Source organism: Carcharodon carcharias, chromosome 2 (genome assembly GCF_017639515.1).
Source record: "Carcharodon carcharias isolate sCarCar2 chromosome 2, sCarCar2.pri, whole genome shotgun sequence".
NCBI classification, from domain to species: Eukaryota; Metazoa; Chordata; class Chondrichthyes; order Lamniformes; family Lamnidae; genus Carcharodon; species Carcharodon carcharias.
Window position 1 is genome coordinate 172799618 of NC_054468.1, and position 14017 is coordinate 172813634.

The 14017-nt window shown below is 42.6% G+C and overlaps 1 protein-coding gene across 5 annotated transcripts in view; it reads left to right on the plus strand.

Moving 5' to 3' along the window:
- LOC121269538 (ribosomal protein S6 kinase alpha-5-like) overlaps window positions 1-14017 on the plus strand; it is an 89129-nt gene that overhangs the window by 43262 nt on the left and 31850 nt on the right. For 4 of the 5 annotated variants that reach the window (XM_041174223.1, XM_041174206.1, XM_041174214.1 and 1 more), the window contains 2 exons: window positions 7305-7376; window positions 11628-11846. In XM_041174223.1, the coding sequence (XP_041030157.1) occupies window positions 11690-11846 (157 nt within the window). In that variant the 5' untranslated portion in view covers window positions 7305-7376; window positions 11628-11689. Of the gene's footprint in view, window positions 1-7304; window positions 7377-10841; window positions 10980-11627; window positions 11847-14017 lie in introns of those variants that run through there. The other variant, XM_041174237.1, reaches the window with a different exon arrangement.

Below are 14017 nucleotides of genomic sequence, written 5' to 3' on the forward strand. Positions count from 1 at the left end.
CATCTTGAGACGGTGTTTCAACAATAACTCCGCAGGTGTGACACCTGTTGTTGTGTGAGGGGTAGTCCTGTAATGAAAAAGAAAGCGTGCTAACTTGGTTGCCAAGGAATCACCAGTTAGCTTTTTCATGCCTCTCTTGAATGTTTGGACCGCCCTTTCGGTCAGTCCGTTTGAGGAAGGGTGGTACAGTGCAGTTTTTACATGAGGCTGTTAAACTGTTGAAACTCAGCACTCGGAAGTGCCATGCCGCTATCGGAAAAGCCTAGTTCTGCTTGTCCGTGAATGGCAGAACTTGACGTTGTTTCTCAACTGTAGCACCCGCGTTGGTGACTTCACCTCATATACGTCTAATCATTTTGAATGGGCATCGACTATGAGCAGAAACATTGTTCCCAGGAACGGTCCAACATAGGCAATGTGTAACCACATGAAGGGTTTACCTGGCCACTCCCATGGGTGTAATGGAGTGGTCACTGACAACTTTTGTAGTTGCTGACATTGCCCACAATGCTTTACCATACTCTCTATTCTCTCTATTGCGCCATCCATCCCTGGCCACCATAAATAGCTGTGTGCTATGGTCTTCATTCGGGAAATTCCTGAATGGGTACTGTGAGTTCAACTTAAAGAGGCTCCCTTCCGTTTGGAGGAATTATTATTTGTGCACCCCACAATAAGATGCCATCCCTAACTGGTTATTTCACGTCTTCTGTTGAAGTACGGTTTCATTTCATCAGATACGGACAGGCTCCTGTGACCAACTATGTAGCACTTGTTCTCGTACTTGAGATAGGACTGGGTCCCGACTTGTCCAGTCTCTGATCTGTTGAGCACATACCGGTGAGGAATCTAAGAAATTTAACAGTAAAACAAGTTCCCGTGGGACTGGGACATCCTCATCATTTTCTTATAAAGGCAAATGACTAACGGCATCGGCGTTTGTGATTTGATTGCCAGGCCTAATGTACAAAAGTTTACTGATATGCTGCCAGAATTAAGGCCCATTGTTGTACTCTTGCTGAAGCTTTGGGTGGTATAGCCTTTTCCTCGCTAAACAAACCTCGCAGTGGTTTGTGGTCTGAAACTATTGTAAAATGGCAGCCGTGTGTGTACTGGTGAAATGTCTTGACACCAAAAATGATGGATAGTCCTTTTTCTATCTGTGAGTATCCCTTTTCTGCTGTGGTGAGTGTCCTTGATACATAACCTATTGGTTGTTCTGTGCCATCATCCATCCAATGAGATAGCACTGCTCCCACTCTGTAGGGCAATGCATCACATGTCCGCGCCAAGTCTTTCATCTGATCATAATGCACTAATAGATTGGACGAGTGAAACAATTCTTTCACCTTTATGGAAACTTCTTTCTGGGGCGCCTCCCAAGACCAAAGTTGGTTCTACTGAGTAGAGAATGCAAGGGAGCCAGCACTATAGACAAATTGGATAAGAACTGCCCATAATAGTTGATCACTCCTAGGAATGATTTGAGCCCTGAGGTGTTCTTTGGTGCGGGTGTCTCTCTCATGGCTCTCACTTTCTTAACCGGCTGGAGGCCCTGTGAATCTACCTAGTGATCCATATAGATTACCTCCCTTGCTTGGAACATACACTTTTCTTTGTTTTTTAAACGCACTCCAGCTTATAAGAAATGTTTTAAGTCTTCGAAGTTTGCCAAATGCTCTTTTTCAGTGAATCCTGTTACCAATATATCATCTAAATAGACGACAACCTGGGGCAGTCCCTGGAGTAAGCTTTCCATTGTTCTCTGAAAGATGACACAAGCTGAGGAGATACTGAAAGGCAATTGTGTATATTGGTACAACCCTTTGTGGGTATTAATTGTGACAAATCCCCAGGAGGCATTATCCAATTCTAGTTGTTGATAAGCATGACTCATGTCAAGCTTTGTGTATGTTATCCCTTCTGCCAGCTTGGCATACAGGTCTTCAGTTTTTGGAATGGGGTGCCTATCCAGCTTGGCTACTTTATTAACCATCAGTTTGTGGTCCCCACAAAGTCTGACACTTTGGTCAGGTTTAAGGACAGGGTCTATGGGTGCTGCCCATTCTGAGAACTGAACAGGTTGTATAACACCCAGTTTCTCTAGCCCATTCAGCTCAGTGTCGACTTCTTCTCACAGGGCGTCTGGCACCGATCTCGCCTTCATGAAGCGAGAGGTTGCTTCTGGATCCACATAACTCTTGGCCTGCAGACCCTGGATTTTCCCCAGTTCGTCCTTGAAGACAGTGGCGTACTGTCTAAGTAGCTTTGGTAATCCACTTGCTCTCAACTGGAAAGTTTCAGACCATTCTAACTTAAATCTCCTTTAACCAATTTCACCCCAGGAGGCTTGGCCTTTCACCTACTACCATCAAGGGTAGTTGAGCCAATTGGCTTCCATGACGGACAGTTACCCTGCTCATGCCTTTTACTTGAATGTCTTCACCGGAGATGTTTTTAGCTTGGCAGCTGTTTGTTCTAAACTTAATTGATGTTCACCATTATTCAAATATCTGAAGGCATGTTCCCCAATTACTGCTCCTGTATCTACTTCTATTTTAACAGGTTTGCCATTTACTTTCACTGACAAATATTGGTTCTGCCTTTCCAACTTTCAAATTAAACAACAGGTAAATGTCAGAATTTGTTGTTTTAGGCTCTTCTACGTTGTAGATTTCATTGGGCTTCTTCCTTTGTTTACAAGCCTGCTTGAATCTTTCCTTGCACTGGCTCATCATATGTCCATTTCTATGACAATAGTAGCATTCGATTTCTTTTTTAAATTACCAATTGCATAAAGACTGATTGTTTCCACCTTTATTAAAATTATCCTTCGAACTTGCTGCTAAGTTATTTTTCTTTATTCTTTGGCTAGCTTCTCGGCAGAGCCTCACTTTTTCGCGCCACTTCGCTTGAGGTTTCCCGCCCAATGTGGCACCATTTTGTGCACCCTGTATTGCTTGTGAATCTCTTACTGCGTTTTCCATGGCCAGTGCTATCTCTAGCAGCTTCCTGAAATCCAGATTCACTTCGGACAGTAGTCTTTCCTGAATTGTGTTCTCTTTCACATCACACATTAAATGATCTCTGAGCGTGTCGTTCAGAGTCGTACCAAACCCACTATGTGCCATTAGCTGCTTCAGATTTGCCACATAGCATGCAGTTGCCTCATCCGGGCCTCTATTTCGTGAATTAAACCTGAACCTCTGCATCATGACTGAGGGCTTGGGTTGAAAGTGACCCTTCACGAGGCCCATCAATTCATCGCAATTCTTCGAATCTGGGGCACTGGGTGCCATCAAACTTCAAATCAAACTGTATGTTTTGCTCCCAGAAGTACTTAAGGGGAAAAATTTTCCCCCCATTGGGGGGGGGAAGTGCAGGAGCAGGCACAGGCAGGCATGCCTCCTGCCACCATTTTACATGGGTGGGCCAATTAAGGCCTGCCCAGCGTGACATCTGCCAGGAAGTGCTATGAGCTCTCTGTGCAGGCGGGGGGGGATTCCCTTAGCTGGGAGTGCGGTCTTGCACGCATGCATGCGCAAGAGTGCACAGATCCCCCTGAAGCTAAGTGCTGCCTCAGGGAGATCGGCTCGGAATTAAAATTTTTAATACAAATGATAAAAATTTCCCTGACATGTCCCTTCATGTGACACTGCCACATGAGTTGGGACATGTCCATAACTTTTATTTAAAGATTTGATAAAAGTGTAAATACCCTCATGAAACCTCATCCTGCCCGTGGATGAGGTTTCATGCTTTTCCCAAAGCCCGCCAGGACTCCTGGCCTGCCCACCAACCTTAAGATTGGATGGGAAGGTCCATTAATGACCTTAATTAGTTTTTCAATGGCCTCAATAGGCCGTTGACAAGTCGGTGGGCACGCAGCTGACTCGGCTGCACCCCCACCGACCTGAAAATGGAAATGACACGGGGTGACGTTGGGAGTTTCACCCGTCATCCCATGTCATTCTATGCATCAGCGAGCGGGCCCCGCCCCAAACTCCCAATGTCACCCCATGTCATTCTATGCATCAACAAGTGGGCCCCGCCGCTGCTCGCCGACCGGAAGATCCTGCCCAAGAGGATTGCTTGCCTCTTCCCTTCCCCCGGTAACCTCCTTCGCTTGAACAAAGAACGTGAGGCGCTCTATGTATTGAGACCAATCATCAGTGGCTTGTTCAAAAGGATCAATTCCCCCAAATTGTAGCATTTTGAGAGAGGATAACTTATTCAATTCTAATGGAGCTTGCTACTTTTAATCACACTTATAATGAGGTACAGTGCCAATTTCTTTTCAACTTGATTTGTTCTGTTCAATCCTGTTTTATCCTCATCGCCAGTTTGTTGTAGGGTGGCCAAGTTGTACTATTACTAACAGAATTGAACTGCAGAAACTTCTTAAGTGGAAACATTGGGCCAAACTTTGCCGTCGGTGAGCAGGGGGCAGGGCCTGCTCGCTGACATGTAAAATGACGCGGGATGACTTCAGGCAGAACCCCAGATGTCATCCCGCCCCGTTTAAATTTTCAGGAAGGTGGGGGCAGGGCAAAATCAGCTGCGGGCCTGCTGACTTTTCAATGGGCACTTGAGGTCATTGACAGGATCATTTAACCAATTAAAGGACCTGCCCGTCCAACCTTAAGGTTGGCAGGCAGGCCAGGAGCCCCGGCAGCAAATAGAGAAAACACGAAACCTCATCCAGTGGCAGGATGAGGTTTTATACAGGGTTTTAAAAAGTTGTAATAAAGTTGTTCTGTAAATTATGAACATGTCCCAATTCATGTGAGGAGACATGTAAGGGATTTTTCTTTTTTCTATTTTTAATAGCTTTTAAAGTCGAAGCGATCTCCCTGAGGCTGCACTTAGTCTCAGGGAGATGTGCGCTCTTTTGTGTGCATGCGTGAAAGAGCGCACTCTTGCTATTAGGGATTCCCCCTGCCTTAATTGGCCCGACCATGTAAAATGGTGGTGCGACTTGCTTTGCTGTCGGTGATTGGCTCCACGCCTGCCTGTGATTGGGTCGGGCCCGCCCGCCCGACAGGCAGAAAATTCTGCCCTTTAAGCTAAGTGCTGCCTCAGGGAGATCGCCTCTACTTTCAACAATATTAAAAATAGAAAAAAAATTCCCTTACATGTCCCCTCATGTGACAATGTCACATGAGTTGGGACATGTTCATAATTTCCAATAACAACTTTATTAAAATTTTTAAAACCCTACATGAAACCTCATCCCGCCGGTGGATGAGGTTTCATGTTTTTTCTAGTTGCCACCAGGGCTCCTGGCCTGCCTGCCAACCTTAAGGTTGGACGGGCAGGTCCTTTAGTTGATTAATTGATTCTGTCAATGACCTCAATTGGCTGTTGATAGGTCGGCGGGCATGCAGCTGATTTTGCTGCGCCCCCACCTACCTGAAAATATAACCAGGGCAGGGTGATGTCGTGAGTTTCACCCGATGTCATCCCGTGTCATGTTACGTGTCGGCGAGCAGGCCCCGCCTCCACTCGCCGACGGTAAAATCTTGCCCTATGGGTTGCTGTTGCCTTAATGGAGATTAGTTTGGGAATTTGTTAAAAGTTATGATAGTAGTAATTTGTAGCCATGTGTGTATATATTTTAACCTGTGCAGATTAATAAAATGTTTCATTTAGTTTAATGTAAAACCTCGAGAACCGGTGGTCTGATTCCTGAATTGAGTTGCATCTCAAACATAACACTTAAAATTATAAGTTATGACAGTTGTTTAAAGTTTCCTACTGGGATTTTTAAATAACTCAGCTTTACCAACTGTATTGGTCATAACAGTACTCCAAGATAGCTAGCAAATGTTTCTGTGTAATTTTTTTAAAATAATATTCAGTAATTTAAAAATTGGCTTACTCACAGTTGAGAACTGACACTGATAAAAAATGTTTATTTTTGTCATAAACTCATCTCAGCTGTATTAATCAAACTACACAAAATTGCCACTCTAAATATATCAAGAAGTACTTATCAAAATATAGTTCTTTTTAAAATTACATTTGAGATTACTGTCCAGCTGCGCTGCCTTGTGTAGCAGATTTTATTTGGTGGTATGCAAATGATATGGAGCAGAAACCTAAGAAAACACGTTTTAAAATTCAAATTACACCCTGATCGTTGATTGTGCCCAAAGCAGAAACTGTAAATGTTCTTGCTTCTCTGTGGGTAGGATTTCCCGGTCGATGTGCGGGGGCGGGACCTGCATGCCGACACACAAAATGATGCGGGATGACGTTGGGCGGAACTCCTGTGTCATTTCAATTTTCAGGTCGGCGGGGGCGCAGCCGAATCAGCTGTGCACCAGCAAACCTGTCAACAGCCAATTGAGGCCATTTAAAAAGTAATTGTATTAGTTAAAGGACCTGCGCATCCAACCTTAAGGTTGGCGGGCTTCAGAAAAAGCATGAAACCTCATCCATGGGCGCAATGAGGTTTCATGTAGGTTTTTAAAAATTTAATTAAAATTTAATTAAAAGTGTTGTACATGTCCCAACTCATGTGACAGTGTCACATGAGGGGACATGTAAGGGAAATTTTATTTTTCTATTATTAACACTTTTGAAATTGGCGCCGATCTCCCTGAGGCAGCACTTAGCCTCAGGGAGATGAATGCGCTCTTTTAGACCACGCACTCCGCTTAGGGAATTCCTTCTGCACAGAAAGCATCATGCTGGGCAGACGTCACGCTGGGCGGGCCCACGTAAAATGGCGGCATGCCTCCGACTGGGGGCACCGATCGGAGGCGCGCCTGCACACGCACCCACCTCTGAACTCCACCGCCACCACCACCCCCCCCCCCCCCCCCCACCGATGGGGCAAAATTCTGCCCTGTGCCTTCTATTTTGTAATATTATTTACTGTGTAGGCCTCTTCCTACCATCTGTTACTTAGTCCTTCATAACTGTTTAATTACTCTAATAAGTTATTCTTAATTTTCTCTCTTCCTGGTAACTCTACCATCCAGCTACTCCCTGATTACATTGAGTTCAGGCTCTCTTCTTTGGTTTCAATATCGCATCTGCACACAGTGGACACCATAAAAGTTTTTAAATGCAACTCATATATTTTTAAAAACAAATACCAGAACCTGGGTCATAAAAAGTATCCTGAGGATGATGTGTATCAGCCCATACAACTACAGCGTGTGCGTTTTCCATCTTGACATCCTTGTGAAAAATGGCTTAACAACCTTACTGCTGGGTTTCTGTGGTTAAGTGAATGATTGCATTGCTGTGCACTATATTGCTACTTCATCCTGTACTTTTAATTTAATTGGCAGCTAACCTCACTGGACACAGAGAAAAAGTTGGATTAGAAAACTTTGAGCTACTAAAAGTTTTGGGAACAGGAGGTGAGTGTTGGATGAGGTTTTTTTGTATCTCTTGACATAATACTAAAAAAAAATGCAAATGGTTCAGCAAGCCACAAATGTCATAAAATTCCAAGTTTAACCTATGTTTTGTATTGATTTAGTTGATCTCAGTAGGGAACAATCTAATTAGCCTTTTGTGCCACTGGGTTAGGCAAGGAAAAATTGGCCAGATTTGTGCTCCTAATCACTACCAGTGATCTCTGTAGGAACTGTCCCTGTGTTGATGTGAGGTGAGGATAAGATCTGGCTTGACTGTGATGTGGTCGACATTTGTAGTTGAATCTCGCAAGTAAAAGTTAATGCTGCTTGGGTGAAGTTGCAAGTAGTGTTAGTGCCTGTTGAACTCCAGTTCAACAAAAGATCTTGGAAGAGGAGATGTAGTAGGAAAAGCATTGAAATAAAAAGAATGAGAATTATGCCCTAAGACTGATTTTTTTTCCAGCATATATTAGTGAAACATTGAGAAACTTAACCCCCAAAATTGGGTGAGTTGGGTCAGGTGGATTGCTAAAATGCTAACCTGATTCCCAACTCTGACCAGTAGACTTCCAGTTTGGACAGAGGCAAGACAGATAGCTAGGCAACCAACCCACTCCCAGGAGGCAGGTTCACAATTTAAATATTTCATAAATTCGGCTGCATGCCTCATGTTTAATCACCATTTTAAATTTAATCCAACCAGCCAAGTTTTCTTGGCCTCGGGACACCCAGTGGCTGAAGGAAGCCTACTCGATACAGGCAGTAACTGCCCTTGCACAGAACCTGCTTCAAACCCCATCAAATACCACACCCACAACGCTACCAATCTTGCCTATCTGCCTCTCTACGAGGCTTATGATTGCTTTCTTTTGACCTCTCCCCACCGCCCCCAAATCTTAGGATTCCTCCCTCTCCTCTCCACTCCCTGATTGTGGCTTGGTTTGCCTACAGCCTGGAAATAAAGAGCTGAATTTTTCCACGAGGGAAGAAGTCTCACCGCCAGGACAGAAAGCAAGGGCTAGCCTTGTGCTGGCCAGTGGCAGGACCCAGGGACGGCATTTTACCAACAGCAGCAAATTGCAAGGCTGCTATCAGGACAGCAGTCCAATTAAGGAGAGGAAACAAGGAGAGGGACGACAAGGTAAGCTTTTTGAGACAGGGCCAGGCAGGCAGGCTTTGGCAATCGTAGGTGAGGAGGAGCATCTTCAACAGTGGTGTCATAGCTGTGATGTTGACCAATGGCGCTGGGGGGGGAGCTGTTCCCTGGGCCATGGACTGGCATAAAGGAGGACCCCTAATTACCCCCACCCAGGAACTGCTGAGAGGCCCTGGCAATCTCCCAATGTGATGGCACCTCCCAACACTGGTATAATACCAGTGGAAGTGGTCTTTTAAGTGGGCCCTTCAGTGGCACATTGGCTGCCCAGTGGGCAGCCATTCCACTGAGGTTTCCCCCTCCGATAAAATGCCAAGATGGCACGAAGATGTCAGGCTCCTCTCCCGGTGCCTTCCACCACCATTTTACCAACCATCCTACCTTTCAGTTCAATTCCAGAGGGCTGGTAAAATTCATTCCAAAGTTTAAAGAATGCTAACAAAAACAAAAATAGCTGGAAAAACTCAGCAGGTCTGACAGCATCTCTGGAGAGGAATACCGTATGACTCTTCATCAGAACTAAGGAAAAATGGAAATGAGGTGAAATATAAGCTGATTGAAGGGGGGTGGGACAGGTAGAGCTGGATAGAGAGCCAGTGATAGTTGGAAGCAAAGAAGAGATTGCCAAAGATGTCATAGACAAAAGGACAAAGGGGTGTTGACGGTGGTGATATTAGCTAAGGAATGTGCTAATGGCGACATTAAGGGTAGAAAGCAGGACGAGCAAGTGACAGATAGCCCTAGTGGGGCTGGGGTGGGGGGAAGGGATCAAAATAGGCCAGAAGGTGGAGATAAAGCAATGGGTGGAAATAAATTTAAAAATAATGGAAATAGGTGGGAGAAGAAAAATATATATTTTAAAAATGTATTAAAAAGATTATAAATTATTGGGAAAAGGGGGGTCGGAAAGGGGCTGGGGATGGAGGAGAGAGTTCATGATCTGAAGTTGTTGAACTCGATGTTAAGTCCGGAAGGCTGTAAAGTGCCTAATCGGAAGATGAGGTGCTCTTTCTCCAGTTTGCATTGACCTTCACTGGAACATTGCAGCAGGCCAAGGATGGACATGTGGGCATGAGAGCAGGGTGGTGTGTTGAAATGGCAAGCGACAGGGAGGTCTGGGTCAGGCTTGCGGACAAAGTAGTCACCCAGCCTGTGTTTGGTGTCTCCAATGTAGAGGAGACCGCATTGGGAGCAGCGAATGCAGTAGACTAAATTGAGGGAAGTGCATGTGAAGTGCTGCTTCACATGAAAGGGTGTTTGGGCCCTTGGACGGTGAGGAGGGGGGAAGTAAAGGTGCAGGTGTTGCACCTTCTGCGGTTGCATGGGAAGGTGCCGTGGGAGGGGGTTGAGGTGTAGGGGGTGATGGAGGAGTGGACCACGGAGTCCCGGAGGGAACGGTCCCTGCAGAATGTCGCCGGGGGGGAAGGAAAGATGTGTTTGGTGGTGGCATCATGTTTTTAAAAAATACTAATCAGCTCCTGCCTTTAAAATTCAACTACACTACACTGACTGCAATTAGTTATTACTGCTAAATGTTTGAGAAGTAAACGTCCAAAAAGTTGACCAGAGAGTCAGAGAGATGGATCATTGAATTGCTATTGCACAAAATATCTTCTTAAGCTCCTCCTATGATCTGGCTTAATAGTGAGCCTGATGTCAGGGAGCAAGCTTTTTATTTTGTATAAATAGCCATATCATAAGACAATGTTAGCAAAAAGGAGAAATTACTTACAAAATGGGAGTGGAGAAGAGCATGTTAAAAGTATAATTACTTTCTTCAGACATGTATATTCTATCCACCAGAGTGCAGGTGCATATACTTGACTCAGTGCAAACACACCCTTGGTAAACAAGTTGTTTGGCTACTGTCAGAAGAAATAAAAATCACACAACATGCATTCATTGTAATAATTTTCTTCCACAAGACTAATTGATTTTAGTATTGTCATAGCCAAGCCGGATCCTAACCTCACTGAGATCAACACAGGGACAGTTCCTGCCGAGATCATTGGCAATGTTTTTGGAGCGTAACTAGCATTTTTTTTCCTTGCCTAACCCAGTGACACAAAGGCCAATTATATTGTCCCAGCTGAGACCAGTTATCTCAGTTTAACCAGCAAATAAAATTTCTGTAGTACATAGCTTTTGCTTTTAAGCAATAAATTTCAGAATAAAAGTCTCCAAAAAAATTCTGTTAATGCCCATATTTACTGAAAGAATGACTTCTTCCTGCGGAACAGGTCAGAAGGCACCAGTTGCACTACAATACTTTATCTAATTGGCCATTATTCATCTGGGATTGTTAACAGGCTGTTTGACCTCAAGGAGACATAATAGCGACAGCATGTCCAAAACATGCATTTCCAGCAGGAGTTGCTGGACAGCAATCAAGAGCAGGAATCCTTGTGGTGTGCATGGATGAGATACTCACTGAATGAATTGCTGAGGTATTAATTAGCTGTAGTACATTAGATCACAGATATTGGAACATTTTGGTGAAATAAAGGAATTAGTTTGTTACAGGATAAGTTTCATACTATATTTCCTCCCACACAAATTAAGAATGTAAACTGGGTACAAGCAGTACGGATTACAATTAATTTAGCATTCCATGTTGTTGAGGTGCAACAAACTTTTTGCACAAAAAGTTAACATTGAATATCTGTGACAAAATAAATATTGGCACCCCAACAGTGCCCAATTACTGGTATAAATGCATTGTGTCGCAAAGTAGCTTTGAATATCGATTCTTGGAGCAGCTCCCAATACTTTGTTCCTGGTCTCATCAGTGGGTGTAGGCACAAAGTGGGAACACAATGCTTTTCAGAAATGTATAAGGAAGGAAGGATGAAAACGCATTAATGTCATGCATCACCTTGCACATTCAAGTGTGACGGTGACGAGGTTATTTTGATGGTGCAGCATCTTAAAGAGCTAACATGCCTTGAGACTTTGTGACCTTAAGATAATCTTAAATATCTATTACTCTGTTATAGAGTAATTGATGACCATTGTTCTTTAATGACTAGTAGGAGAAAAACGATGATACTTTATAATTATTAACTTATTCATTTTTGCTTTGCTATCGTTTGCAGCATATGGGAAAGTTTTCCTGGTCAGAAAAATCAGTGGCCACGATGCAAACAAACTCTATGCAATGAAAGTGCTTAAGAAGGCCTCCATTGTACAAAAAGCAAAAACAACTGAGCACATCAAGACAGAACGGCAGGTGTTAGAACATATTCGACAGTCTCCTTTTCTGGTCACATTGCACTATGCCTTCCAGACAGACACCAAGCTTCATCTTATACTAGGTAATAGTTTTTGTGGCCTTTGCCTTTTTAAAGCATTTACAAAACATTAACATTTTTGTGCATCTTTATTTCTCTTTCCCTCCCCACCCCTTGTTTTAAGATAGCACTATGGTGTACGTTGTAGCAGTTAAGTGATACCTTAATATTCCAGTATATTTCACAAATGTGAATTGGGTTTTTGCCCACAATTCTCTATTTTGTAATTTTTCAGTCTCGACTATGTCTTCAATCAGAGATATTCTGCTTAATAGTAGACAAGGGAAATTAAGATGCAAGTCCTCTTCAGTTGGCCTTTGCACACCTTTTAGTAATCTAATCATGGGTGACATTGCTTCTGCAGCAGATTAGGAATGGGTCACTGGGTTGCTTTCTCAGCTGAAGAATGATGCTGGGGTGGAGGCAGTAACCAAACAGTGCATATGAAAATGTATATTTAAATGTTCAGAATTTATGCTAGGAAACAGAGTGTACTGCCTTCTGACATTGCAGCTTCGTTATAATGATGCTACAATGGAATTATGGTTTTTACTTCCATAAAACAAATAGTTATTTACAGGTATAAAGTATAAGTACCAAAGCAGAGAAACACAATAAGATATTTATGATACAATTACTTGGAAAACAACAAAGACTGGATTGGGCCTTGCAGAGCCAAAATAACATTTGGGGCATTTTTACATAGTTCAGTAATCTGCAAGGCCTTTGGAAAAAATGGTATTTTGTAAACTTCCTGATGTGATTTTTGTACAAGGATAAGGAGATGAACCTGCCCGCTAATATGTAATCCAAGTGTCATTTCCAAAAACAGAACCAAACTAAATTAAGACTTTGAATATTGAACTGAGACTCTTGAAAAAGTGGCTCTTCACTTGAGTTAAGAATATTAAGGGATAATTTGATATGGGCCTTTAAGCATATGAAGGAATATTAAAGGGTAAATAATGCCATTTCCACTGGTCAGTGAGACAGTAATGACAGCACAAAAACTTAAAACAACTGCAGAAAAAATAAAAGCAAGATTAGAAAAAAAACTATTTTAACAATAGCTGGTTGGAATGTGTAATTTCTACCAAAAACTACTAACAGAATCATAGAAATAGCACGAGGCCATTCCACCCATTGTGTCTGTGCCAGCTTTTTGAAAGCAATCTGAGTAGTTCCATTCTTCTCTTTCCCCAAATTTGTGCAACTTTTTTCCTTTTCAAGTGTTTGTATCTAATTTCCTTTTGAAAGTTACTATTGAATCTGCTTCTACCATATTTTCAGGTACAGTAATACATTCCTGATCTAACCATTAGCTGTGTTTAAAATAAAAACATTCTCCTCATCTTCCCCTGGTTCTTTTGCCAATTATTTCAAATCATCTTCTCTGCTCTCTCCATATCAGTAAGTAAATCTCCTCTGCACTCTCTATTGCCTTGATATCCTTTCTAAAGTGTGGTTCCCAGAATTTGACACACTAATTTAGCTAAGGCCTAAGCAGTGATTTTTAAAAGTTTACCATAACTTCCTAATTTTTGTGCTGTATAGTTCTATTTATAAAGCCCAGGATACGTATGCTTTTTAACAGCCTTATCAAATTGTCCAGCCACCTTCAAAGATTATCCCCATTATTTACCATTTGTCAGCTGAAACAAACTTACTACAAAACAGAAAGCAGAGCTCTGGGAATTACAGGGAATTACTCAGATTGACGGAAGGTAGGAGGTGGTATTATACATGGATCAGTGCTGGAACCACCATTGTTCACCATTTACAATTTGGACTTGGGAATTGGGAGTATAAATTTAAAATTTGCTGATGAGACCAAAATTGGTTAGGGGGTATGGTGTTGGTGCATATTGTTAATACTAAGGAAGACTGTAACAAACTATAAAAAGACAGTAACAACCTTGTGGAGTGTACATGTAAATTGAAAATTAATGTCTACACAGATAAGGGTAAGGTGGTGAATTTTGGTAGGGGAAATAAAGTAAGTGTTTCAATGGGATAAAGTTGGAAAGAGATCTAGGGATGCAGATTCACAAATTATTAAAAATAGTAAACCTGGTTAACAAAGCATAAAAAGTACAAACAAAGCAATGGGATTCAATCCAAGAGAATTAGAATTCAAAAACAGAGAAGTTATGTTAAACTTTGTAGAACCTTGGTCAGACTATATTTAGAGTAGT